A 26395-nucleotide genomic window follows, 5' to 3' on the forward strand; every position below is an offset into this window, starting at 1 on the left:
AGTAAAAACCACGCTTGCCTTTCCTTAAGGGTCCGATCTTTGGTTTAATTGTGTAAGATTGAATTTGTAGATAGCGGCAAACGACGACGTCTTCTTGTCGCTGCTGTTGTTGCCCGTCAGAACTGGATTTATTGATCTACTCGTTTCGTGTTTGTTGGTTTTTACCGTTTGCGGCAGAAACCGCAGGATTAAAGCACAAAGCTGCGTCCGTGATGTCAGACAGGAGGAAGGAACTCTTTATTTTTTATTTTGTTTTGGGTTTCTTGGAAGCAGAAAGGCACCCGACCTCTCTTTTTGGCCTTTAGCTTCCTGGTTTCTTCTCCGCTCTCCGTCTCTTTGCCCTCTGCTCATGTTTCCACCTCCTCCAGCCTCGTCATCAAACTCCCTCTCAGCTGAAGGCTGGAAGCGGCGCGTCTGCAGGGCAGTATTGACTGTAAACACCTGGTTTCCACAGAGATGGAGTGGCATGGCTTATGATGCACGGCTGGCAGCGTGTTGAGCCTTGTCAGTAACACGCACTCCGGGGAAAACTTATGCTAAACTTTTGCAGGATGATGATGATGATGATGATGATTGTGTCAGAGAGGTGAAAACAAGCTGTGAGAATGCATCTAGAGCCATGGAGAGAGATGTGAATCCTGCTGCAGGAATCGTGGCGGCTGCAGGCGTGCAGGAGCTCTGCAGACCTGCTCCCTGTCACCAGGCTGACTTTGTCCTCTGGGGATGAGACGGCAACAGTTTTTTTGGGAGAATTTAGCGTGTTCTTGTTCATCTAGTTTACTCAGCGAGCCATCTGTGCTGCTGGAAGATGAGGATTAGTTTTATTTTGTAAGATGTTAGTCATCCTGGTGAGCGCGCAGACACACTCAGACCCCACACCTCCTACCTACCTGCTGCTCTGCGGATGTGAAGGGATGGAGATTAGCCGTGTGCGTGGGCGGACGGTGTGTGTGAGTAACGGGTGTTTGGGACAGTAGTCATTCAAGCAGCCACCCCCGACGTGTCAGGAAGGAGCTGCAGCACACACACACCTATGGTAACACGGCTAGAAAGAAAGAGCAAGCACAGGAGAAGATGCTGTGAAGGAGCTCAGAAAGCGCCAGCAGCGAAGTGTTGGAGATTTTCTCCTTAACATTACAGCGAACCTGACTTCATCTGGCCCTTCTGGACATTTGTTGAGCTCTAAACTCGCTAAACCCAGCAATAAACCCGCCTTTAAACTCAGAATTAAACTCGACATTAAACCCAGAATTAAATCCGACGTTAAACTCAGAATTAAACCCAGAATTAAACCCGGCGTTAAACCCAGAATTAAATCCGGCATTAAACCCAGAATTAAACCCGGCGTTAAACCCAGAATTAAACCCGGCGTTAAACCCAGAATTAAACCCGGCATTAAATCCAGAATTAAACCCGGCATTAAATCCAGAATCGAACTCGGCATTAAACCCAGTATTAAATCCAGAATTAAACCCGGCATTAAATCCAGAATTAAATGCGACGTTAAACCTGCCTTTAAACCCGGCATTAAACCTGACAGTAAACCCAGAATTAAACCCAGAATTAAATCCAGAATTAAACCTGCCGTTGAACCCAGAATTAAACCCTGCGTTAAACCCAGAATTAAACCCGGCATTAAATCCAGAATTAAACCCAGAATTAAACCCAGAATTAAACCCAGAATTAAACCCAACATTAAACCCGATGTTTCAAAGCTCTGGCTGCCAAAGATTATTATAAAAACTAACAGTTTTACTTCCTGCTAAATCCACTCGTTTCTCTAATTTCTCTTTATTTTTACATTTGTTCACAAACTTCTGTTTTCTATTCTGGCGTTTTTGTTAATAAGCAGCGACTCTGTGCTGTGGTATTTCTGAGAAGCGCTCAGGTCCAGCCGCCGCCGGGCGACACGCCCCGTCCCGCTCTCAGGTTCAGTTTGGGCACGGCTCTGTGGGACGCTGGCAGATTATCAGGCTTCAGAAGGAAGGAATCTGTTTTTACAGCCGCGTAATCTCACCCGACCAGAGAATAACCGCCGTCGCCCTGCAGAGAACTGATTCAGTCTCCTGAGCCGTTTCTGCTGCGTGTTCTGGATCCTCTGTCTGCTGAAGGACCCGACCCAGATAATTCAATTCAATTCAATTTTATTTATATAGCGCCAAATCATGAAACATGTCATCTCAAGGCACTTTACAAAGTCAAGTTCAATCATATTATACAGATTGGGTCAGATTATACAGATTATATATATTTGGTCAAAAATGTCCTTTATAAGGAAACCCAGCAGGTTGCATCAAGTCTCTCCAAGCAGCATTCACTCCTCCTGAAAGAGCGTAGAGCCACAGTGGACAGTCGTCTGCATTGTTGATGGCTTTGCAGCAATCCCTCATACTGAGCATGCATGAAGCGACAGTGGAGAGGAAAACTCCCCTTTAACAGGGAGGAGAACCTCCAGCAGAACCAGAACCAGGCTCAGTGTGAACGCTCATCTGCCTCCACCCACTGGGGCTTAGAGAAGACAGAGCAGAGACACAGAAAGCACAGAAGCTCACATTGACCCAGGAGTACTTTCTATGTTAGAGAAGACAGAGCAGAGACACAGAAAGCTCAGAAGCTCACATTGACCCAGGAGTACTTTCTATGTTAGATGGTAGTAGCGGGTGAGCCGTCTTCTCTGGATGATGTCACAGTTAACAGAACGCCAGACCAGGTGTACCTACTATGAAGAGAAAGAGAGAGAGTAAAAAGTTAAAGCAGAAATGACAACACATAATGCATAACTGAAGAACAGTAGAACTCTATAGAGTGAGAAAATTAGATCCTGATATCCTCCAGTAGCCTAAGCCTATAGCAGTAAAACTATAAAGGTAGCTCAGGGTAACATGAGCCACTCTAGTTATAAGTTTTGTCAAAAAGGAAAGTTTTAAGATTAGTCTTAAAAGTAGACGGGGGTTCTGGTTCTGGTTCTGGTTCTGGTTCTGGCCCGGCCCGTTTGTCTCCAGCTGCTTTAAGCTTGTTGGTTGTTGCTCTGACTGGAGATACGGGAAAATAGTCATGTTCTCTTCTCTTTCCCATTTTGAAAATTGATCCCAGGTTTTTAATGTAGCTAAAAATATATATATAATTTTTATTCATCTGTGTTATGTATAAATGTCAGATTTGGCTGCAGCTGCGGTAACTGAAGCGTTAACTTTAAGGCTTTTAACGTCTCCTGGTTCCTGCGTCTGTTTGCTCATGGCTGCTTCCTCAGAGCGTCAGCAGGACGGAGTCAGAGCGTCAGGACGCTGAGAGCGGCTGAACGGACGGAGCATCAGCGCCGCTCCTCTCTGAGTGGGAGAGCCGCTGTAGAAACGTCAGACTGAGGACAAAGGACTATTCCTGGTGTCCTGGTGACTGGGGGCATGTGCGTAAAGGCGGCCCGCTTATATAAGCTCCTCTCCTCTGGCTTATTTAAAGCTTCCCGGGTTTCTTCCATCACTTTCATCCTTCCATCTCTGCCTCCACCCATCAGCGGCTGTACACAACGGAGGGATGGATCTTTCTCCTCTTTTCCTTTCACACCTCTCCTAACTCTTCATTTCATTTATTTCTTGGTTTCCCTCTCAGCGCTCTCCTCCTCTGGGCCATTTTTCACAGCATTGCATCATTTCTCCTCAACAATAATAGCCCCTAAAGAAATTATGGCTGGATAATTATCAAGTGTTTCATGCACAGATTTCTCTAAGCAATTAAAGCTTCTGGAACCTTAATTACATCAGGAAAAAATGGGGGAAAATGTCCCGATATCACAGAGTTTCTGGCACATAAAACATGGAAAAAGCAGAAAAATGGAACAGATTGAAACAAAGAAGTTCTGCAGTGATGATTTTTTTTCCTTAAAGGAGAAAAGCTCAACTTATTCAGGAAGAAATGTAAAAAATATATATGTATGTTAAAGCTGCGCCACATTTTTGTTGTTCTGATTCCTTTATATCTTAGGAGCTGAAGGATGAAGATTTGTATTTTATATTTAAGGAAAGTTTAATAATGGTTCTCAGTCTCTTCCTTAAGTCAAATTCAGTCACATTTGATCTATTTCCAGGTCATTTCTCCATATTTTCCAGCCTGACTCTGAGCAGCAGCTAAAAACTTCCTGTTCCCTGGTAACCCACAAACATCCGCTTTAGACACAAGCTAAGAAAAGCAAAACGGGGTCAAGTTGTTGTTGATAAATCAGTCCCAGTTCTCCTTTATGCTTTTTACGGTGGTGTTTATTTCGTAGTGTCCGTCCACCGGGCTGAACATGCAAAGTGCGTCTGCATGATGACTGGAAACAGCGAGCGACGCATTTAGCCTCCGGCGTTATATAAATATTATCGCTCACTCAGCTTTTATCACTTCTGGATCTGCTGACATGATGCAAACTGCTTGGTTTAGTTTTGAAGTTTAATTTTAAACGTGTTTAACAGCGGAGGCCGGTCCAGTTTATGTGAATCTGCTGCAGCAGAACCAGATGCTCCGTTAGTCCTGTCCTTCGGTACCGGGCGCCTCGTGGTGTCGGTGTTAAGGACAGAGCGGAGAATATTCCACCGTCTGCACAGTTATATAGAACGACCGTCAACTTCGCTCTGCACACTGCAAAAAAGGAACTAAAAGTAAGTAAAATCCTCTTGAAATGAATATATTTTCCTTGATTTGAGCAGCTAAATAGGACTATTTGCCGATGGAATAAGATTTTTGCACTAAAAATAAGAACAATTCATCTCCATCGTCTTATTTCAAGTGTAAGGTTATCTAATTATCTTATTTTAGGGGTAAAAATACTCGTTCCATTGGCAAATAGTCTTATTTAGCTGCTCAAATCAAAGGAAAATATACTAATTTTAAGAAGATTTTACCTACTTTTAGTTCCCTTTTTGCAGTGCAGCAGCTTCACTGCAAAAACTAATCTAAAAATAAGTAAAATGTTCTTAAAATGTTTTTGTCCTAGATTTGAGCAAGTATATAAGATTATATGCCAATGGAACGAGTATTTTGACCCCTAAAATAAGATAATTAGATATAATGCACTTGAGTGAAATAAGATGATGGAGATGAGTTGTTCCTATTTTAAGTGCAAAAATCTTAATTTATTGGCAGATTATCTTATTTACTTGCTCAAATGAAGGAAAATACACTAATTTTAAGAGCATTTTACTTATTTTTAGTTCTGTTTTTGCTGTGTTTTCTGTGTTGAGGTTAGGAGGTGTTTGCATGAAGAATCTGGCTTTATTTGGGCCGCTCTCTGTCTCGGGGTTTCGGTGAATCGAAGCTAAGGAGCCACCAGACTGCTGCTGGTGGAAAAGAGTCGGGGTTCTCCAGGATTTATCCCCGGTGCCGGCGGGGCGACGCGTTTCAGGGCCGCCGGTCCCAGACGGCGACACCGAGCGGATCTGGAGAAGCTCTGAGGACTTTACTGCTGGCTGCTGGCGCGCAGCAACAAATCCGACTCTGTTCCTCTGTCCATCGCGCTTCCTGCCGCGTTTTGCAAGCTGTTGTGGAAAAAGTAATGAGGCTCCTGGCATGCACACGCACACACACACACACACACACACACACACACACACACGCTCTCACGCACGGGGGGGGGGGGGCTAACGCAGTAATGGTTTCAAGGCTGGCCCAGCAGCCCTGTGGAAAATATGACCACCTTCTCTTTTCCACTGGCAATTTACACCAACAGGACGCCTGCTTGGCCCCCCTCTCCTCACCTCTTTACGCCCTCCTCACGCTCCCCTTTTCCATCCTTTCCTCCATCAAATAGCTGGAAACGTGCAGCTGTGGAGGAACCGCTGTCGTGGAAAAGAAAGCGGCGTGGGTACAGTGGCTTGACTGTTTGTGTGAGGAGGGAGAACATGGAACATGGAACCGTTCGACAGGCTGAACCGACGCCACCGTGTCACTTCATGTTTCCCATCCTAACCACAAGCTCGGTGTGAGCGCTCCACGGCAGCTGCAGCTCTTTCCGTTCACCATCGCTGGAACAGAAAAAACCGAAGCAACCATGAAACGCTCGCCTGTGCCAGCTCGTTAGCAGCGTCTTCTGACGAGATGTGATTAAAAGCCAACGGAACCCGTTTGGTTCCCCGGCTTGATCTCATGCAGCGCGTCTGACGGCTGTAAGTCAGTCACCTGACAGACGTGTTGGTCCGTCTCATCCTGCTGCAGAAATGTTTCAGAACAAAGAGTTTTACACATAACTGTGGAGCACGGGGGTGGAGGGGTGGTGATGGGGGCTTGCTGAGCAGCGGTAATCACTTCTACACACCGGACGTCATCACTGGAGACACAGAATGTGCTGCGGTAACTTATTAATGGAAGGTTTGGTGGAAGGAAAAAGTACATTTTAAGAAAAGAGAAACTGAATTTCAGTTTTTTAATTAGCTATCAACACAATATGCAGAAATGAATTATGTCAATAGTGTGAAGAGTTTTGCTGTTTCTGTCTTAATATGAAGTATCGAGACATTCTTCGAGAATTTTAGCTGAAATCTCTTTCTCTGTCCAAACAGAATCACAGGAGTGAATCCCAGGCCTAAATGTCTCTTTTTACCCGGTTGGACATCAGGATTTATTAAATCTACGGAAAGCCGGGAGGCTCATTGTTTAAGAGAAGTCAAACAAAAGTAGATTTTTATACAACCTCCCATTTTATTGAACAAGATCTGGCTCCTGTTGCTAGCAGGTATTTGTTACAAATGAAACCTGCAGATTAAGTTTAAATTTACAGACTGTGTGTGAAGCTATAGATTCATCTTCCTTCACTGGGGGTTAAATGTGGAGCATTTCCGCTGTGCAGCAGCAGTGAAGCTCTAACCTTGGTACCCCAAAAACTTCCTGCTCCCACTCACCCTCATCCTGTCTGCAGACCCGCTCTGATCAGAGACGCCCACAGAGATTTACAGCAGCTCCAAAGTCAGTTTTCAAGGTTTCAGTCGTAAAATGCAGCCGTGTGTGTTATTGTACTCTTGTATTTTACTAGTAAAGTGAGGAACACTTTTATTCTGAGTTATGGTTTGGCACCATGGTGTCACTTTCCTTTGTGACAAAGCTTCTAGTCAGAGTGGCTCATGTTACCCTGAGCTACCTCTATAGTTATGCTGCTATAGGCTTAGGCTGCTGGAGGACATCAGGGTCTATTTCTCTCACTCTGCTGAGTTCTCCTACTGCTCTCCAGTCTGCATTGATTGTTGTTATTTCAGCTTTTAACTTTTTGTTCTGTAATTTTTCTCTTCATAGAAGGTACACCTGGTCTGGTGTTCTGTTAGCTGTGACATCATCAGGGGAGGCAGATCATCCACTATTACCATCTAACATAGAAAGTACTCCTGGGTCAATGTGAGCTTCTGTGCTTTCTGTGTCTCTGCTCTGTCTTCTCTAACATAGAAAGTACTCCTGGGTCAATGTGAGCTTCTGTGCTTTCTGTGTCTCTGCTCTGTCTTCTCTAACATAGAAAGTACTCCTGGGTCAATGTGAGCTTCTGTGCTTTCTGTGTCTCTGCTCTGTCTTCTCTAAGCCCCAGTGGGTGGAGGCAGATGAGCGTTCACACTGAGCCTGGTTCTGGTTCTGCTGGAGGTTCTCCTCCCTGTTAAAGGGGAGTTTTCCTCTCCACTGTCGCTTCATGCATGCTCAGTATGAGGGATTCACTACGTTCTTTAAACAAAGACGTGTGGAAAGAGTTCAAATGAAGGTCACCGTCAGGCTGCAGCTGCACAGACGATCAAACCAGACGGAGACTTGAGCGATGAAATGAGAAATAAATCTCAGATTCAGTCCAGAGGTTCTGCAGCTTGGTGGATCCGTTCATGTTTTCAGGTTTCAGCTCAGCGCCGAGCTCTATACGCAGTCTGAGGAAAGCTGGATTTCAGTATTTTAGAGCTCTGGATAAGTGTCCAGCAGTTCCCCGTTGTTCTCCGCAGACATCTGTGTCCTCTGGTCCTGATTCACTCAGGATTTGGATCTCCTGACCTTAGCGCCAGATCCAGAGTTATGCTGTCAGCCTCAGTTCTGGACAAGCATGGAAAATATTTACATTTATTCCTTCCTTAAATCCTTAAATCCCTCTGAAACCTGATTATTAGCTAAACTGAAAAGATCTTTGACTAAAATGCTCCAAATGCTGAACCAGCTGCTGTTGGAGAGCTTCTTATTATCTGTTGTTCTCATTATCAGTTGCTTCGTCTCAAAATAGACGTTAAAAGTTAGTTTTTTACAGAAATCAGTGAAATAAAGGAAATAAAAACATAGAAGCTTCATTTTAACATCGGAGCCTTCAGTGTTCAGCGGTAACAGCAGAGATCAACATGTTCAGACATTTTTAGGGACCTTCTGTCTGGAGACGTGTCCTCGTCTTTGGGACGTCCGCTGACATCTTTTTCTGAACTTTGTAAATTGGTTGCACCGTGGTTCTGGTTCTGGTTCTGGTTCTGGTTCTTCACAGCTAGAAGGTCGGTGGTCAAATCTCTCCGCTTCCTCCTGCAGATCCAGCAGGAAGCGTTGAAGCTGGTTGTTTGCTAACGCTCCGCGCCGTCTACCTGCTCCTCGGAGGAGATTCCTGTTCTAAAGCCAGGAATCAGTTCTTCATTCGAGCCTCCTGACCGGATTCCAGACGTCTGTTTTTAATTTTTTTATGGTTTCTGTTCTTTAAAACAGAAGCAACAGAAATTGCTGCAGGAATCGTCCTGCAGGGCAGCAGCCATGAAAGGACCTTAAGGCAGCGCTGTGTGAAGAGTTAAAAAACAAAACGTAGAAAATAAAATCCACAGAGATCTTTTTGTTAAAAGAAAATAATCAGCAACAATCTTAGTCTTCAGTTTTAGACATTAAAATGCAATTAAATTAGCTAAAGATGATATTTCTAGGTTTAAACTCTGGCTTAATGTTGCTTTAGAAAAACAGGGACGTTTGCTTTTAGCAGAAAATTTTGGCTCTACTCTGTTTACGAGCGGCTTCTTCCAGTGAAGCGGCTTTGACTGAAACTTAAAAGCTTCTGTGAAAGCGGCAGAGAGACTTTTTCACCCACAGCAGCAGAAAATAAAGCATAATTCTGTGCGGCTCCGGTGAAAGACAGCGGTGAATTGGGGCTGGAGGAGCTCTCCGACCGCCTACGCCAATAACCCGGAGGTGACGGCAGCCGGCTCCAGCACTTTCTCTGCGGCCTGTCAGAAAGCTCTTTGGGAAAATGTAGGAAGAGGCGAGCAGAAATAGAAGTGAATGAGACACGCAGCGGAGAAGTGGGAACACCGTGGGAGGAATATTGCTGTACAGCGCCGTAAAATAAAGCCAGAATGTAAACAGGAAGCTACATGATCTGCAGACCTTGGTGTGTTAAACGTTGGTCCTCGGGGGCTGCGCCTGTGTTCAACGTTTAGCTCATTCATGCTGAGCCTTTCCTGGTTGCACCGTCGGCCTCGCCGCACCACTTTCAGCCCGGCAGCCTTGCTCCAGGGCACGGGGGCAGATAGGAGGAAGAGGGCTGGATCTAATTAGCTCTCAGATGTGATCCCGGTAGAATTCACACGCAGCTTTTTAATTCTGTGTAAAAGTTAGCGTAAGAAAGCAGGTATTGTGGCCTAACTGCTGAGCAAGTTTATTTTTATTTATAAAACTCCTGGCAGGGGGGGAATTGGCCCTACGCTTTATTTGGCCTGGCACTGTGAGGCCCGTTAATGTTTTGGGCTTAATGTGCAGGAACCTGCAGACGGCCGGATCTCACTCACACACACTACGCATTTTACCTTAATTCCTTATTCTAATTCCTGACCTTTAGGTCCTGATTTACAGAAACTGTTTCTGTAAATAATAATAATAATAATAATAATAATAATAATTATTATTATTATTATTATTATTATTATTATTATTATTATTATTATTATTAAATTCACTCCAAGCAGAGGGATTTTCTCATAATCTTTCAAATTATCTGGATGAATCATTCTCCAGACGGTCTGCAGGTCTTCCTCCCATTGTCTTTGAGCTTTGGCTGTTTTAGGTCAATTTTCAGTCAACAGGGTTCCTACATGTTCCTCTGTGTGAACATTCAAAGCTTTTTCATGGATGGATGGAAAATATGTTGGACTGAGACTAAATGTCTGTTATCCAGTCTGAGTTGAACTCCAGGAACAGATTTATCAACTTCTCCTATAACAGAGCGGTCCTGAGTCACAGCAATTTAAAGCTGTGTGTCATCAGCTAAACTGTTGACGTTTATGCAATATGTCTTGATGACATCACAGAGGGCGGGCATGTACTGATTAAAGGTGCATAGTACAAGTCAAATATTATTTATTTTCTTTCCCATCCACGCCCTTGCTATTGTCCGACGTGTAAAACGAGTTTCCCTCTGTTTACCGCGGTCGCCTCTATAGGCTGGATTATAGAAGTCGTTCTCCTGCTACTTTGCTGAGTCTCCGCTGTAATCGATGGATTAGCGACAGAAGGTGGGCTAACTTCCGTATTTATAAGTTTCTTACTTCAGAAAACATCATGCCTCTAAACAAGAGACCCGTGCGTTCACAGCAGCAGATGCTTTTCCTCTTCTATGCTCTGGTGTCATTGCAGCTTGTCGCCAGAGGGGGCAGACTCGAGCAGGAATCCTGTAACTTGCTCTATGCTCCTTTAAAAAAAAAGTAGGAACCAAAGATTAAGCCTTGGTGAACACCAATTATATAAAAATAAAATAAATCTGTATTTGTTTGTCTTGTTTTAAAGTTGATCAGATAAACCAGATGGTTTCCGCTGCCTTAAGTTTATTGAGAAAGAAGAATATTTGTTCTGATACCGTGACGACGTTCTCAGGTAGAACACATATCAGAGTGACTGTGGGAGGCAGCGGGATGATGAAGCGCTGGATTACATCAGCAGATGGAGCGCGTCCCGATGCTCTCGCTGCTCCTCAGTCTGCAGCCAGACGTATCGTTCCAATAACTCCTGCGTCCCTGCAGGTAAAACCCGCCGTTCATTGGACACGCGTGCGTCGGAGCAAACAAACACACACACCCTGCCAGCTGCCCTGACTCGGCCCGCCTCGCTCTCTGCCGGTACAAAGCGCTTAATCACTGGATGGAAACCATCAGCGACATGTTTAAATAATTCACCGAGCGTCTGACCACCCAAAGAACGCCTGGCTCAGAAACACGAGCCGCGTCTTTGTGTTTGACCGAGTGTGAGGCTATACGTTTACCTGTGTGTGTGTGTGTGTGTGTGTGTGTGTGTGTGTGTGTGTGTGTGTGTGTGTGTGTGTGTGTGTGTGTGTGTGTGGGAGAAGCACCTGACACCAGCTGGCAGGACGCCGTTCATTCCTAAACACATCCAGGTGCCGGGCTTTCCTGGATTTTAGTCTCCTGTATTTGTTCTTTCACCACCTGTCCGTCAGTCTGTTAGCTCCGCTGATGTCTCTGGAACGTTTTATGCATTCTGTATGTGAGACGTGGAGAAAAATCTGTTCCAGGGTCAGATTCTGATCGGATAAACTTCAGCTTTTTCTCAACACATTTTCCATCCGTGCGTCTTTGCATGCCCCCCCGCTGCTGATGTGGTCAGGAAACTGGGAATAAATGTCCTCGTTTATGCAGATGAGCTTTAGGTTTACGCAGTGGTGGGAAGTAACGAAGTACAAGTACTTCGTTACTGTACTTAAGTACAATTTCCGTGTATCTGTACTTTACTTAAGTAGATTTAATAATGGATACTTTCTACTTTTACTCCACTACATTTAACAGTAAGTATCTGTACTTTCTACTTCACTACATTTCTATGCAGCGTTTCGTTACTCGTTACATCCAAGACGCTTTTCGGTTTTTTGATTTGTTCGTTAGTTTGAAAGTATCCAATGGCGAGAGCAGAATCAGTCCGCTGAACCAATCCAAAGCGGGAAATAACCATTAGGCCCTCCCTCAAGAAGAGCAGCACAGTACGCAGGACCTGCAGAATCATTAACTCCCAGAATGGGAAAATTCTATTCCATATACAGAGGCTACAGAACTTTATGTGGTTGTTCCAAGTTGGACTCCTCTTCCTTGATTGAATGTCCTCAGCCCCTTTCTCTTAAGAGTTCTCTCAAAATAGCTGGCAAAAAAGTAAAGTTCATGTTTTGTTAGGACGAAAGACTAGATGTTTCCAAATCACTTGATGTTTGTTAGGTCAGTTTAAAGTCCCTTTTTTCAACGTGTTTATTTTGAATTAAATAAAACATTTCAAAGGTATAATAATTTCTCTCATTTTGCCTAATTACATGTAACCCTGCAGGTCATCCCTGGAATTCTGATGCATAGAATAAAATATCTAAATCTAAACTGTCACAGGGGGTAAACACAATAAAAACATGCTTTATCTGCAGCATTGCTCATTAAAATTGTACATTGCTGATTTATTAAAACTAAATACGATAGGTACACTTAATGACATTATATAAGCCGTTAGGTATTATGGTTGGCAAGTACTTTTACTTTTAATACTTAAGTAGTTTTAAAAGCTTGTACTTTCTTACTTTTACTTAAGTAGAATAATAATGTGGTACTTTTACTTGAGTACATTTTTGTCTGTGTACTTTTACTTAAGTACATTGTATGAGTACTTTCTCCACCACTGTTGATATGTCTGCAGACGACAGCGGACCGTCAGATTCCCGTTTAACGGTCTTAGACCTGAACGGCAGAGACTTCTCTGCAGCTCGGGGTGAAACAGTCGCCTAAAAACGGCCGTTTGGTTCTTCTGTTTGTGTAAATGAATCTGTTGCCTGAATGAGGTAATCATGGGCGTGTTTCCCTCAGAAGGCTCTGAACGCCTGAGTTTAAGTTTTCCTCACTGCTGTTTTTCTGCTGGATATTTAGGGTTTTCTCATGTATCAATAACTCTGATTCCTCTCTGATCATTCCTTTCTGTCAGGACTCTCCATCCTGTGCTTTTTCCGTCTTTTCCACTCGGGAGCATCAAATGGCGGGCAGGAATCTCACCGTTGGCAGCTTTGGGTTGGCAGTCACGCCGCGGTGATACGACTGCTTTCACACAAAACATGCTTGGTCTTTGTTTTGTGAGGCAGGAATGTTAAGCATCCGTGTTGGTGAGCGCCACCCTGGAACGCCAAGTCAGGAACACCCAGAGACACAAAGAGCCGGCAGACGGCGGCGCAGGACTCATCTGGGCCTGCCACCGGCGGGAAACCAGTGGCTGGTCGACTGAAGCGCGCCCCGCAGCACAGGGATTATTCACAAGTGTCTGTGAGAGACACAAACTGATAGTGAGACGAGGATGGAGGGGGATCTGCGCTAAACGCTGATCTATTATCTCCAGACCGTCGCTCCGGTGCAGCTGGATGAAAACGAAGAGGAAGCGTCGGACCTCCTTGAGCCCGGAGGACCGGGCCGCCTCCCACGCTCTCCTCTGCACACACAGCCTCTTTGTTCTGCCTGCCTGGCGAATGTGCCCACACACTGCTCATAGCTCCCGGCTCAGGGCATTTACCCGGGTACTTGTACGTACCTGCAAGCGCCTCACGGCTGCAGAATCTCCCGCTGCCGCTTTGTATCGACTGTTCCGTGCAAAAACAGGGAACTCCTCAAGGACGGAGCGACCTGCCGATGGTCCGAGGAGCTCAACCCAACCGTTTCTGTGTTTGTGGACATAAAGAGTCTTCCCTCCCTGTTGAAATGGAAAACAATTGATGAACCTTTTGCATCTTTAATAACTCTGAGGGGTGGGATCAATGAGCATGGCATCTTTTTCTTATAGAAATGCCGTCTGCTGTTCCAAACCCTCTGCAGATCTCCTCGCTGTTAGATTCAGGTCTGGGCTTTGACTAGGACATCTTCTCCTCCTGAAGCCACTGTTTTTTTTTTTTAATCGGGTGATTGTGCTGAAACATGAAGTCCTTCTTCATCTTCAGCTGCCTTTCTGGAAGCTAGAAGGTTTTGTGCGCTTCCTGCTGTTTTAAACACATCTAAAAAAAAAAAAAAAGATAGCCACAAAGCATGATGCTGCCACCACCATGCTTTGCTGTTTCCTTGTGATGTGCAGTGGTGTTTTTGCTCCAAATGTAGCTTTTTAATTAAAAAGATATTTAACAGTGATTTATTCAGACACATTTTCACACGTTTTTGCACAAAGCAGTCCGGTTTGCACCCTGCCGCCTCGCCCAGACGGATTATAACGTGGCTGCAGGCCTCCTGACCTGTCGTCTGATCTGTTGACGTTTCCGTCTCTGCACCATGTTTTCCACACTCGACCATGTCTGTATCTGCTGCCGTGGAGATGATTCTGTATTCATTCCTGGCCGATACGTTTAGACGGTGAGATCTGCAGACAAAAACTGCAGCTCAGGGAAAACACAAGCTGCAGTTATTTTAGGAAAGGATGTCGCCTCGGACTAATTTAGCAAAGATCAAGAAGTTCCTCCTTTGATTTATGACGTTTGTCAATGTTAGCGCCACCTACTGGTGTGATATTGATGTTACAGTGCTTCTGTTTGCTGCGTTAATGCTACCTTTCTACAGACTGACAGGTAAAAACATCCAGATTAATATAGTCCAGTTTTTTGAATCAGATTTCCCAGTTTAGTTCTGAGCTTAAATTTCTTAAAGTAACCCTTAAATTAAGATGTAAACTAAAATGAAGAAAGGATTTTGTTAGAACCAAAGAACAGACAAACTCCTAATGTGGTTCATGTCTGTTTGTTTGGGAACTTCCTGATCGGATCACAGACTCCAAGACCTCAAGGTCCAAAGTGCAAAAAAAGGTCAAATCAATTTTCCTGCAGGCGAACGCAGAAAACTCCCCCATCGGTCTGATTATCCAGGGAAAGCACTCAGTGTGGTGCAGAACAGCACTCAGATCTGTTTCTATGTTTATGAAAGCTGAGCCCTGCTCCTCTGCACTGTTGAATAACTGGTTATTTAAAGTGTGCCGATAAATCACTGCCTCAGTATTTTTACCTGAGAGTGAGAGTCCTGCATTGACCTGCCTACAACTGGAGCGTCTCCTTGTGCCCTTTCTCAGCCTACACATGCAGCTCCCACGCTGCTGCACAAACACGCAGCCTGCAGCCTGCAGCCGTGTCGCTTCCTACGCCCAGGAACTGGGCCAGGCTCAACGTATGAAGAAAGCTTTATGTAAGCCATTCACTACTCACTCCTACTCACTCTGCAGTCTGTAACCATTCAGAACTTTCATTATGAAACCAGTCACATAACAATGAGGCATGATTCAGTCCAGTTACCGTCTAAAAATAATGTATAAACACCGATACAAGTTCATTTTAAAGCCGTAACCTTGTATCTGTCCCAGTAGGAGTAGAAACATTCCCAACTCCACTCCCATGAATGCTTCTGGTTTATTTAGTTGGAAAACACTGGAGAGAAAAGGCAAAATGCTCCAATCTGCGTCCTTACCTGTCAGCATAGAAAGAGTTCTCATTCAGAGTCAGAAGAGAGTTTCATCCACCTTTAATACGGACGTTCCTGGATCATATATATATATATATATATATATATATATATATATATATATATATATATATATATATATATATATATATATATATATATATCACCATAGGAGGGTGCGATGTGGCAGAAGACTGCTCAGATGAAAGCGTCAGCAGCATTATGATTATGTGTGCCGATTACAGGTTAGAACAGCTGGAGAGATGATTGATACCATCTGGCCAGAATGGATGGATGATGGATGGATGGATGATGATGGATGGGTGGATGCATAGATGGAAGGATGGGTGGATGCATAGATGGAAGGATGGATGGATGCGTAGATGGGTGGATGGGTGGATGATGGATGGATGGATGGATGGGTGGATGGATGGATGGATGGATGGGTGGGTGGGTGGGTGGATGGAAGAATGGATGGATGGGTGGATGGATGGATGGATGGGTGGATGGATGATGATGATGGATGGATGGATGGGTGGATGGATGATGATGATGGATGGATGCGTAGATGGGTGGATGGATGGATGATGAATGGATGGATGGATGGGTGGGTGGGTGGATGGATGATGATGATGATGGATGGGTGGGTGGATGGATGATGATGATGGATGGATGGATGGATGGATGGATGGATGATGGATGGATGGGTGGATGGATGGATGGATGGATGGGTGGGTGGGTGGGTGGATGGAAGAATGGATGGATGGGTGGATGGATGGATGGATGGGTGGATGGATGATGATGATGGATGGATGGATGGGTGGATGGATGATGATGATGGATGGATGCGTAGATGGGTGGATGGATGGATGATGAATGGATGGATGGATGGGTGGGTGGGTGGATGGATGATGATGATGATGGATGGGTGGGTGGATGGATGATGATGATGGATGGATGGATGGATGGATGGATGGATGGATGATGGATGGATGGGTGGATGGATGGATGGATGGATGATGAGGATGGATGGATGGATGGATGGGTGATGATGATGATGATGATGATGGATTGATGATGATGATGGATGGATGGATGGATGATGGATGGATGGATGATGATGATGGATGGATGGATGGATGGATGGATTGATGATGGATGGATGGATGATGATGATGATGGATGGATGGATGGATGGATGATGATGATGATGGATGGATGGGTGGGTGGATGGATGATGATGATGATGATGGATGGGTGGATGGGTGGGTGGGTGGGTGGATGGATGATGATGGATGGATGCGTAGATGGGTGGATGGATGGATGGATGGATGGATGGATGGATGATGGATGGGTGGATGGATGGATGGATGGATGGATGATGATGATGAGGATGGATGGATGGATGGATGGATGGATGATGATGATGATGGATTGATGATGATGATGGATGGATGGATGGATGGATGGATGGATGGATTGATGATGGATGGATGCGTTAGACCAGGCCTCCTCAGCATCACCCATCGGTTCTGCAGAGGCCCATTAGAACTTCCTGGTTCTTTATTTATTTTATTTTTTTTTTATGGATTTTACCCTAACCAGGTTCTAGAACCAGAACCTCCTGGTTCTAGAACCTGCAGCTGGTCTCCACGGTGACGGAAACGCTTCAGGGTCAAAGCTGGGATGGAAGTTGAGCCGTTAGCGAGGCGGGCTGAAAGGTTCTGGCTCGTCTTTGGGTCCGACGCCACATTCCTGCGCCGTTAGCGCCGTTAGCGCCGTGGAAAGCATAAAAACCCGATCCAGGCCCGAGACGGCGGTTCTGCTGTGTGTTTGTAGCGCAGGGAGAACATCTGAGGCGTGCCAGGTTGCCCAAATTTAACGTTCTGCTGCTAAGAATAAAGTCTGTTTTCTCAGCTGCTATTTATAGACCTCACTTTGGGCCCCAAGACACACACACACACACACACACACACACGTCACCGAGTCCTCCCTACCAGCAGCGTGTGTGTGTGTGCGTGTGTGTGTGTGTGTGTGTGTGTGTGTGTGTGTGTGCGTCTGTGTGTGTGAGTGTGTGTGTGTGTGTGTGTGTGTGTGTTGCAATCAGAAGGCGAGGGAGGTTGTTTAAAGCCTCCGATGAGGAAATGCAAAGTAAAAGTGCAGCTTCAGCAGGGAGGTTTACGCGCGCCGCAGTCTGTTCCTCCTCTGCTGTCAGGTGTTGGTGCGGTTAAGACGTTGAACGGCGGAAACGCGCTCATGGCCGCTGTCTGCTGCAGCTTTTGCAGCAAAGCCTGCAAAGCTAGCTGCCGTCCTACATCTGCGCTGGGTTTGCTCTTCGATCGACTTCCACCGAGCCGTGACTCTCTGGCAGGAAGGAGAAGGTGCTGGCGCTGATGGCTGCTCTTCAGCGTGGCCTTTCTGGACGCCTACACACATTATGACACTTCAACGTCACTTCCACAACACTATTTATAAGCTTTTGTGTCTTTTTAGGAACAGCGTGGGTTTGCTTTTCACCGGTGACTCACTAAGTGAAAGGAGGAGGAGGAGAGGGGGGGAGGGAGGGGTGGAAAAGGCAGAAACTGCAGATGGATGCCAGCGTTGAGAAGCAGCAGAGCAATCAGAAAGCTTTATTTCTCTACATGCAGCTGAATAAGTCCCAGTGACAGACCTGCTGAAGGCGGTCACCTCCGCTGGTTTCTGAGCTCTGACGGACGGATTGAGAAACTAATAAGATGTTTTTCTGTCTTATTGTGCTGCAGGTAATTTGGTGAAACCATTGAAACTACAGAGGAGTTCTGCAAGAGTCGTTCCTGAAAGAAAAGCCGGTATTTATTAAAGATTTACGCCGATCTATTTCAGCTGAATGCGATCTATTGATTTCACTAATGGCAGGAAAAAAAACCAATGATGTATTTAAAGATGCAGGGCTGTGTCACAATAAAGGTGCAGTGATTGATTTTATGTTAGAGTTTACAGAACGGGGGAGAATTATTTCCCCCTGCCAGATTATTTTTGTCTCACCTACACGCCTCAGATCATCAACAAATGTTAACAGAAATAGATCACCTGAAAACATGCAAATAAGAGGCTTTTAAATGAGAAGTTTATTTATAAAAGACAACTGGGATTAACTAAAAGTTTTACCAGCCACCCCAGACCTGATTCCTACCTGAATCAAGAGTGTTTCGTTTGTTGACTAGGAGTAATAAAGTTCACTTAATTATAAAATAAGATTTTGGCTTCTTTCTGCCCCTTTTGCTCATAGGATATGACAGAAAGTGACTATTTTTGTGATTCTTGCCATAAATCTGAAGAAATCACTGAATGACACCTGGGGTACAGATCCATTTCTAAGGTTTTAAGACTCAGGAGAACCATAGTGAGCTTCATGGAGAGAGGCCGACCCACCAGAATTACTCCAGAACCTCATTAACGACTCATCCAGGAGGTCCAACACAAACCCAGGACAACATCTAAAGCTCTGCAGGCCTCACTGCCTCAGTTAAAGTCTGAAGGTCATGATGCAATGCAAAGAAAATGGCCTCCCAGGGAGAGATCCAGGGCCAGAACCACAGCTGACCCAAAAGAACACAAGGGCCCGTCTCACATTTGCTAAAAACCTCTTGGTGGTGATGGTCTGGGCCTGCTGCGACTGATGGAACCAGGAGTTCTGCTCTCTAGCAGAAGATCCTGAAGGAGAAGGTCCACCGACCAGCTGTGACCTTAAAATCAAACTCACCGGGGTTCTGCTGCAGGACGATGATCCAAAGCACAACAGCAAGTCCGCCTTTGATTGGCTTAATAATGACAAAAGGTTCTGGAGTGTCCTAGTCAAAGCCTGAACTTAAATCCAGTTGACATTCTGTGGCATGCTCCTGTAGTAACCGCCTCCTTCAATAATGTGTGATACAGCCTAAATCGGGGGTGTCCAAACTTTTTGGCACGTGGGTCGAAATTGTGAAGTCAAAAGTACTCGAGCGGCAAAAAATGGATAATAACGATAAAACATAACCCAAAAGTGATGTTGTGATTTCAATTAAACTAATTATTCAGATTTTCTGAAGGAAAAGGATGTTAAATCACTGTAGATCCAAAAGTTAAAAACTGGTTTTTCACATTTGCTTTAATAATAGATGGTCACCCAGTTTGCTAATTATGTTAGACTCGACTGAAAAAGAAAAAAAAACTTAATTATTTTTGGTCTCGCAATATGAAAACAGGATTTGGGCCGGTATTTATTTTAAAACACTTGTTGTATTTAGCTAATTCTAATAAATGATTTGATGAAAAAAAAAATCTTTAAATGCACAAAAATTTGCATCTGAGTTAAAGTCCTCAGACAGATGTGGTTGTAATTACTATGAAATTAAATAGAATGTAAAAAGTGTGGTTATTAAAACATGAATATATTGTGTTGTACCAAATGTTTTCAGTTCTAAGATCTTAACCTGTCTGCATTCATTTTAGCCTAATAGAAATACAATGTTTCCATCTCCATCAGCCAAATCTTTCCAGTCGACCAAATGCAGTGTGGGGGGGCACAAAAAATCAGTCCAGGGGCCACAAATGGCCCCCGGACCACACTTTGGACACGCCTGGCCTAAATGGTCTAAATTGTGTGTATTTTTATAAACTTTATAAACTTGAGGCCTTAAATATAGCTCACAGCATTTTTTAAATGGTCAAACCAGGTTTTCACTTTGTAAAGCAAATTCTGTTATTTTCCATTCATTCCTTCACACAAACCTCTTTTCATTAAAATAATAAACTCAATCAAACAGCGATGAGTAATATTAGGACAAATATTCAATGTTCTGCCCAAATGGACGGCGGGGAATGGACCACCCACCTCTGGCTGGTAATGGGCTGTTTATCTGGAGCACGTTTGCTGTTAAAAACATCATTTATAGCCCATTTCTTTTTAATGTTGAACTTGTTTTTTCTCAAAAACCTGTTTTACTCGCTGGCTTGTCATAACTCTCCACTCAAACAAACATGTTTTTCCTTACCAGCCATTTCTCTCTGCTCTCTCCAGATCGCTGAAGGATTCTGCCGGGACTGGGAATGAAGAGCAACGCACCACAAAGTTGCTGATGACATAGTGAAAACAGAATGTGCATCTCCGATGTTCTCCACTAAAACCCACCCTCCAGATTCCTGCTTTCAGTCTGACTCTCCAATCAGCTCAGAGATGGACGCTTTCCGTTTGTTTAAGCGCGTTAGCAACCCGCTGTGGTCCAGTTAACATGCTAGGTTGCTCTGGGACCTTTTAAACCCTTCAGCATCTTTCCTCTTGAATACCCCACCGTCCCTCCTGTCCTCTCTAACTAATCTGCAGGGGAGAGTCACAAGAATGGAGGCTCGTGAAGCAGCTACCCCTGGGCAAAAATGCTTGACCAAGGAATCAGTGAAGGAAAAGGCACATCTGGACAGAAAGTGGGCGTCTGAGCCTACGGCAAACACCAAACAAAGCACTTTTGCTGATCCAGAGGGTAAACATCGAGAGAGTTTGCCCTGTGGTGCAACGGGAGGATCAGCGCCCCATCAAAAGTATGGAATACCAGGCAACTCTGCAAAGCTGCTATCTGGATCTTCTGCAGTTGGGGCAATAGGGGGCCCACAATCCCAAGACCCCCAAGGGCCTTTTGCACAAGGTTTTCAGAGGGGATATTTCCAGCTGGCGCAGCCCTACCCTCAACACCCGCAAACGGAGCGCTACGTCTCGGGAGCTAAACCACAGCCTGGCCTAGACCCTCACGCCTGGCCGTTTGTTGCCCAGTTGCCCTCGGATGACTTATACCCTGTAGGACACCCTGGCCATACTCACCCACACGGGGCAAGGAGGTTTCCCAGGCAGAAATCCCCCAGTTTACCAAGCTCCTTTGGACAGTACTCCCACTCAGGGGCTGAGCCTGGGGAGGAGGGCTACGGCAAAAAAGACCAGAAGCCAAAAAAGCCCGGGAAGTACCTCTGCCCCTACTGTAATCGAGCCTGCGCCAAACCCAGCGTCCTGAAGAAGCACATCCGCTCGCATACTGGAGAGAGGCCATATCCGTGCATACCCTGTGGATTTTCCTTTAAAACCAAAAGCAACCTTTACAAGCATCGCAAGTCCCACGCTCACGCCATTAAAGCCGGACTCGTGCCGTTTTCAACTGAGCCATCGGTGGCCCCAGGCGGGGACGGGGATCAGGCGTCTCCAGCCGGTGAGGCAGACGTCCCCTCGGATGGAGAGCAAAGTACAGACACGGACGAGGAAGGTGTCGAGACCTCCACCATGTTGACAGATAAAGACAGTCCGATCCCACAGATCTCCTTTGAAACAGACAAGAATGCAGGTGAGTTTGCCGCAACAAACTAAACTCTGAAATAAAGAGAAATCAAGCAAATTACTTGTTTTTGTCAATATCTTCCTAACTGTGGTTCCTGTGCTGTAATTTCTTTACTGTACAGGTAGCACAGAACCAGCATATGCAGACTCAGCCGAGGAGCTCCCCATCGGATCGATGAAAGTGCCTATCCTGATTTTTCCCAAGTCTGGGGGAGTCCCTCCCACTGGGATGGAGTGTCCCCCGTTTCATGACATAAAAGGCTCTCATCGCATGCTGGGATCGCAGGCGGGTGGAAGAGCACGTTCACTAGATGACTCCCCCAACGCCAAACAGCGCTTCGCCCTGCGGCTGATTGATAAGGAGGGGCAGAACTCTGATCCTGGCATGTCCCAGTCCCTCAACCTCCTCAGTCCTCATAGCAAAGGCAGCACGGACTCGGGCTATTTTTCACCCTACGACAGCGCCGAGCTGCAAATGAGCACTCCAAATACTAATGTCAAGACGTACGAAGAGATTATGTTTGGTCGGACTTGGTACATCCGACCCAACTCCAGGTCTAGACAGCAAATCGCTGTAAACATTGTAGGGGCAGACCCCAGTAGCCTGGCTAACCTAAAGCACCCAGGCACTATTTCAGACATGGGGAAGATAGTTGAGGATCCTGTTTCCTTTACAAGAAACATTGCAATCTGTGGAGAGGCTAAGCAGTATCCAACTGGCCCATGTCAGAGCAGTACAGGACTTTTGGAGCCACCATCTGAATCTGGGACTCTTATTAGGAGTAACTCAATGCCAAGTCCGTCTCCTACCAACCTCAGCGCTCCTCAGGGGATCCGAGGCAGCCTCTCCTTCGATAACATGGTGGCACCAGACGATGTGTTCTACCCTCCAGGCCATCCCAGACTCAGACGGCAGGGAGCATTTGAACAATCGGGTAACGAGGCCCACATTGGAGAGGCTGAGGGCTATGGGCACATGGCCAAAAACTTTGTCCCATCTCTGGGTATGAAGATGAGTGAGCGTAGCCCAGGAGTGCCAGAAAACAATGCTTACAGCCCACACGGTACTAAAGTCAGCATATCAGAAATAGCCACAAGAAAAAGACGGAAAGAGAAAAGCGTTGGGGATGATGATGACAGTCCTGGGCACTGCGATAGCAGCTGTAGTGGCTCCGTTGAGATTATGGGGGACTATGAGTTTCAACAAGGTAGTCTTGATGGGTCAAGAGCCACGCCGCTAGGCAAAGGCTCTCTTCATAGTGCTCACAGCCAGTCCGACAGCTTTGATACGTGTGCCAGCATGTGCTCTGAGGACATGGCACTGCTTCCTGACTTGGAATGCCGGAAGGCAACCCGCGGTTCAGTTATCCAGCATACTGGCATAGTGTCCCGTCCAAACTCCTTTGAGAAGTCAGAGTCATTTGAACAAACAGGATACCATCCGGCCGATAAAGTGCCGTCTAGTCAGTACTCAGAGCAGTCTGACACTGACATCTATGAGGATGCTCTGAGTCCTGAATCTGTTCTGCTCAAGACTGACAGCATGGAGCAGCAAAGTTCCTGCGAGGTAGCTCCTCTTTCATCGTCCTCCGCTGCGGCCTCTCCTGGCCAACCATACCCCAACTCACACAGACTGGTACGACAACCTAACATCCAAGTCCCTGAGATCAGGGTGACGGAGGAGCCGGACAAGCCGGAGAAGGATGCCGAAGCCCCGGCCACCAAGGAGCCTGAGAGGCAGCAGCAGCACGTTGAGGAGTTCCAGCTTCCTCAAAGGAGCGACACTCTGTCTCAGATGCCCACAGAGAAGCTGCCCCCCAAGAAGAAGAGGCTGCGTCTTGCAGACATGGAGCACTCATCTGGGGAATCAAGCTTCGAGTCGACCTGCACCAGCCTTTCCCGAAGTCCCAGTCAGGAGAGTAATCTATCCCACTCATCCTCTCTCTCCATGTCCTTCGACCGAGACGAGGGTCCCAAGTCTGTCTCACCAACTAAACAGGTACCCAGTATGACTAGGATCATGGTTTCTAGCATATGAGTGAATTTCTCCATTGTGAGATCAATAAAGACTATCTTATCTTATCTTATCCATGACATCCAAGTTTACTTGTGTAGCACCGTTCATACAGATGTTTCTGGCTTTAGAATAGAATTGATGTTAAAAGTAGTAGTGGGGGGGGGGGGGTGCTCGTTTGGTAACACAGAGGCATGAAATTGATGTTTGTCTGTCAATGTTGAAGAGATGTTCTAGTACTCTGTGAGCTGAACTATAAAGAACATGTTGAGTAAAAGTGGGTTGAGTATAGAGCCTTGGGGAACCACATGGTTTGCTCTGATTTCGTTAAATAAGGCTACGTTCACGCCGCAGGGAAACGCGACCCAAATCCATCTTTTTCACGGCAGTGTGAACGGCCCAACTCCGATCTTTTCACACACCACAAATAATCAGATTTGTATCACTTCCATATATGATACTAATTGGGATACATGTTGGATATTTGTCAAAGCGTCTGCAGTCACTCTTTAACGTCACTCTCCTGTCTCTCACTGCATGCCCACACAGCAGTAGCAGCTAGCGCTCCACAGAATGTCATTAATAGCTGTGCTGCTTTCTTCTTACCTTACTTCGTCTTGCTTTGATGTTGTCTTAAGAGAGATGCCGGCTGGTATCAGAGTTATTTTTCTTTTTACAAACTTTGTTGAACACTTCTAGAAACAATTACATTCACCGTTACTTCCGTAAACAGCACGCTGCTGTGTGACGACTCCTGTTATCAGCGGGTCGCTTTGACGTCTTGAATCGTTCAGACATAACTCTGATGGTAATTGTTTTTAATAGTTATATGAACGGTCACCTAAGAAAAAAATCAGATTCCTGCAAAATATCGGAATTGAGCATCAAGACCTGCAGTGTGAACGTAGACTAAGGTCTGAACCAGTTTAACACAATCCATCAAATGCAGAACTAAGATCCTGCACAGACGTTTTTGATGCATTACAGTTAAGACAAATGTCACTTAAAGCTATAGTTGATGATTCTGTTCAGAAACACTTTGCTATACTGGATTAAATCATCCTTCCATCCTAAAAGTAGTCAATACATTATGTATTCACAAAAAACAGGTTAAAAATCCTTCTCTGTGAGAGCTGCAAGCCTGTAAAAACTATAAACAACTTTTACTGCTCAGTCCGAAGGGAAGTGATTGAGTTCTGGTTAGATTTAGACTTAGACAACCTTATTTACAGAATGAAATTTCATTGCATACAGCTTATAGGAGTATAGTCAGATTATGGCAACATTGCAATATAAAGTGCAGCAGTGATCAAAATGTTGACATATAACAGTGCAGGAGAAAAACAGTGTGCTGTCACATTATGCAGGAGAATTTATAAACCCCATTTTTAATGTGCAGAATAATGGTGTAAAAAGGCATTCGTTCTGCTCTCACCCCCCTCTGTCCCTCATGTTCTGGGGGAATCTCCTTATCTACTGGTTGCTTTCATTTAACATGCTCACATAACGCCAGTGTTCGTGCTCATTCCTTGTTAGCTTCCGCTTTCTGGCTGCACACTTCTAGTGTTTATGTATCCGGTTAGCTTAGCACCTAGGTTGGTGGTTAGCTTAGCGGTTAGCTTAGCAGCTAGGTTGGTGGTTAGCTTAGCGGTTAGCTTAGCAGCTAGGTTGGTGGTTAGCTTAGCGGATAGCTTAGCAGCTAGGTTGGTGGTTAGCTTAGCGGTTAGCTTCGGTGTTAGCCGTTCATGGTAGCGCCGCTGCTCTCACTGTAGACTTTGAACATGTCTGAGAGTCAGAAGAAGCAAACATTGTTCATGTTTATGAAAAGAAAGGAAGGGCCTCAGTAGAAAGAAGTAAGACCAGAATGGATTTGGGAGATTTTTTTAATGTGATTCCCCTGAGGAGCGGAGCAGCAGGTAAGACGGTTTTTCGCAGTTATTCAAAAACGAAATTGGGGAAACTTTGGGAAAAATCACTGACCCTAGCTTCAAAGCATTTAGCAATGTAGTGCACCAGCAGCCATTTGATTGGACTAGAAATGTGGGTATTTGTGATAATCTTCTGCCTTTAGTGTTCTTGGTCATAATAGGTGTTCACTTGGATTATCAAAATATCATCTAAGTCCAGGTGAGGCAGTTAAAAGACTGAAAACGTTGTTTACTGAACTTGCCATTGGTTTTAATTTTATGGCTTATTTCTTCCTGTTTTTGTTTCAACACCAGCAATTACCAATAGGTACCCAGCAAAGCCTCAAATATCCTTAAAGAAGGTTGCTTGATCTTCTTTGTGTGTGTTCTAGGACGACTCTATGACCTCTGGTGGCGGAGGAAAGCAGTCCGAGTATCTGACCGTGCCTGGTAGTGGCTATTCCAGCCACCATCAGCAGAGGGAGATGAGGAGATCTTCTTCTGAGCAGGCTCCATGCACGCTGCCCACAGAGCTGCCGGAAATGCGCAGCAAATCTTTTGACTATGGAAACCTCCCTTCCTCAAGACAGGGCGAGCTGTACACCAGTGCATCTGCGATGAAGGAACGCCGACGTGGATATCTGGTCCGACAGGTAGAGCGCAGTGCCAATAAACATTTCACACGATGACCGTAGCTGTTAGCTAATAGCAGCAGCTAATGCATGGAGGTTATGTTTACATC

The 26395-nt window shown here is 45.3% G+C and overlaps 1 protein-coding gene across 3 annotated transcripts in view; it reads left to right on the forward strand.

Annotated features, from left to right (window-relative positions):
• Positions 1 to 26395, forward strand: part of hivep2a (HIVEP zinc finger 2a) — a 111997-nt gene that overhangs the window by 65083 nt on the left and 20519 nt on the right. For all 3 annotated transcript variants that reach the window (XM_021322459.2, XM_012874308.3, XM_036130580.1), the window contains 4 exons: positions 18161 to 18226; positions 20437 to 21739; positions 21855 to 23731; positions 26046 to 26306. In XM_021322459.2, coding sequence (XP_021178134.2) covers positions 20755 to 21739; positions 21855 to 23731; positions 26046 to 26306 — 3123 coding nt within the window. In that variant the 5' untranslated portion in view covers positions 18161 to 18226; positions 20437 to 20754. The remainder of the gene's footprint in view (positions 1 to 18160; positions 18227 to 20436; positions 21740 to 21854; positions 23732 to 26045; positions 26307 to 26395) is intronic.

The sequence above is a fragment of the Fundulus heteroclitus genome, unplaced genomic scaffold (assembly GCF_011125445.2).
Source record: "Fundulus heteroclitus isolate FHET01 unplaced genomic scaffold, MU-UCD_Fhet_4.1 scaffold_36, whole genome shotgun sequence".
NCBI classification, from domain to species: Eukaryota; Metazoa; Chordata; class Actinopteri; order Cyprinodontiformes; family Fundulidae; genus Fundulus; species Fundulus heteroclitus.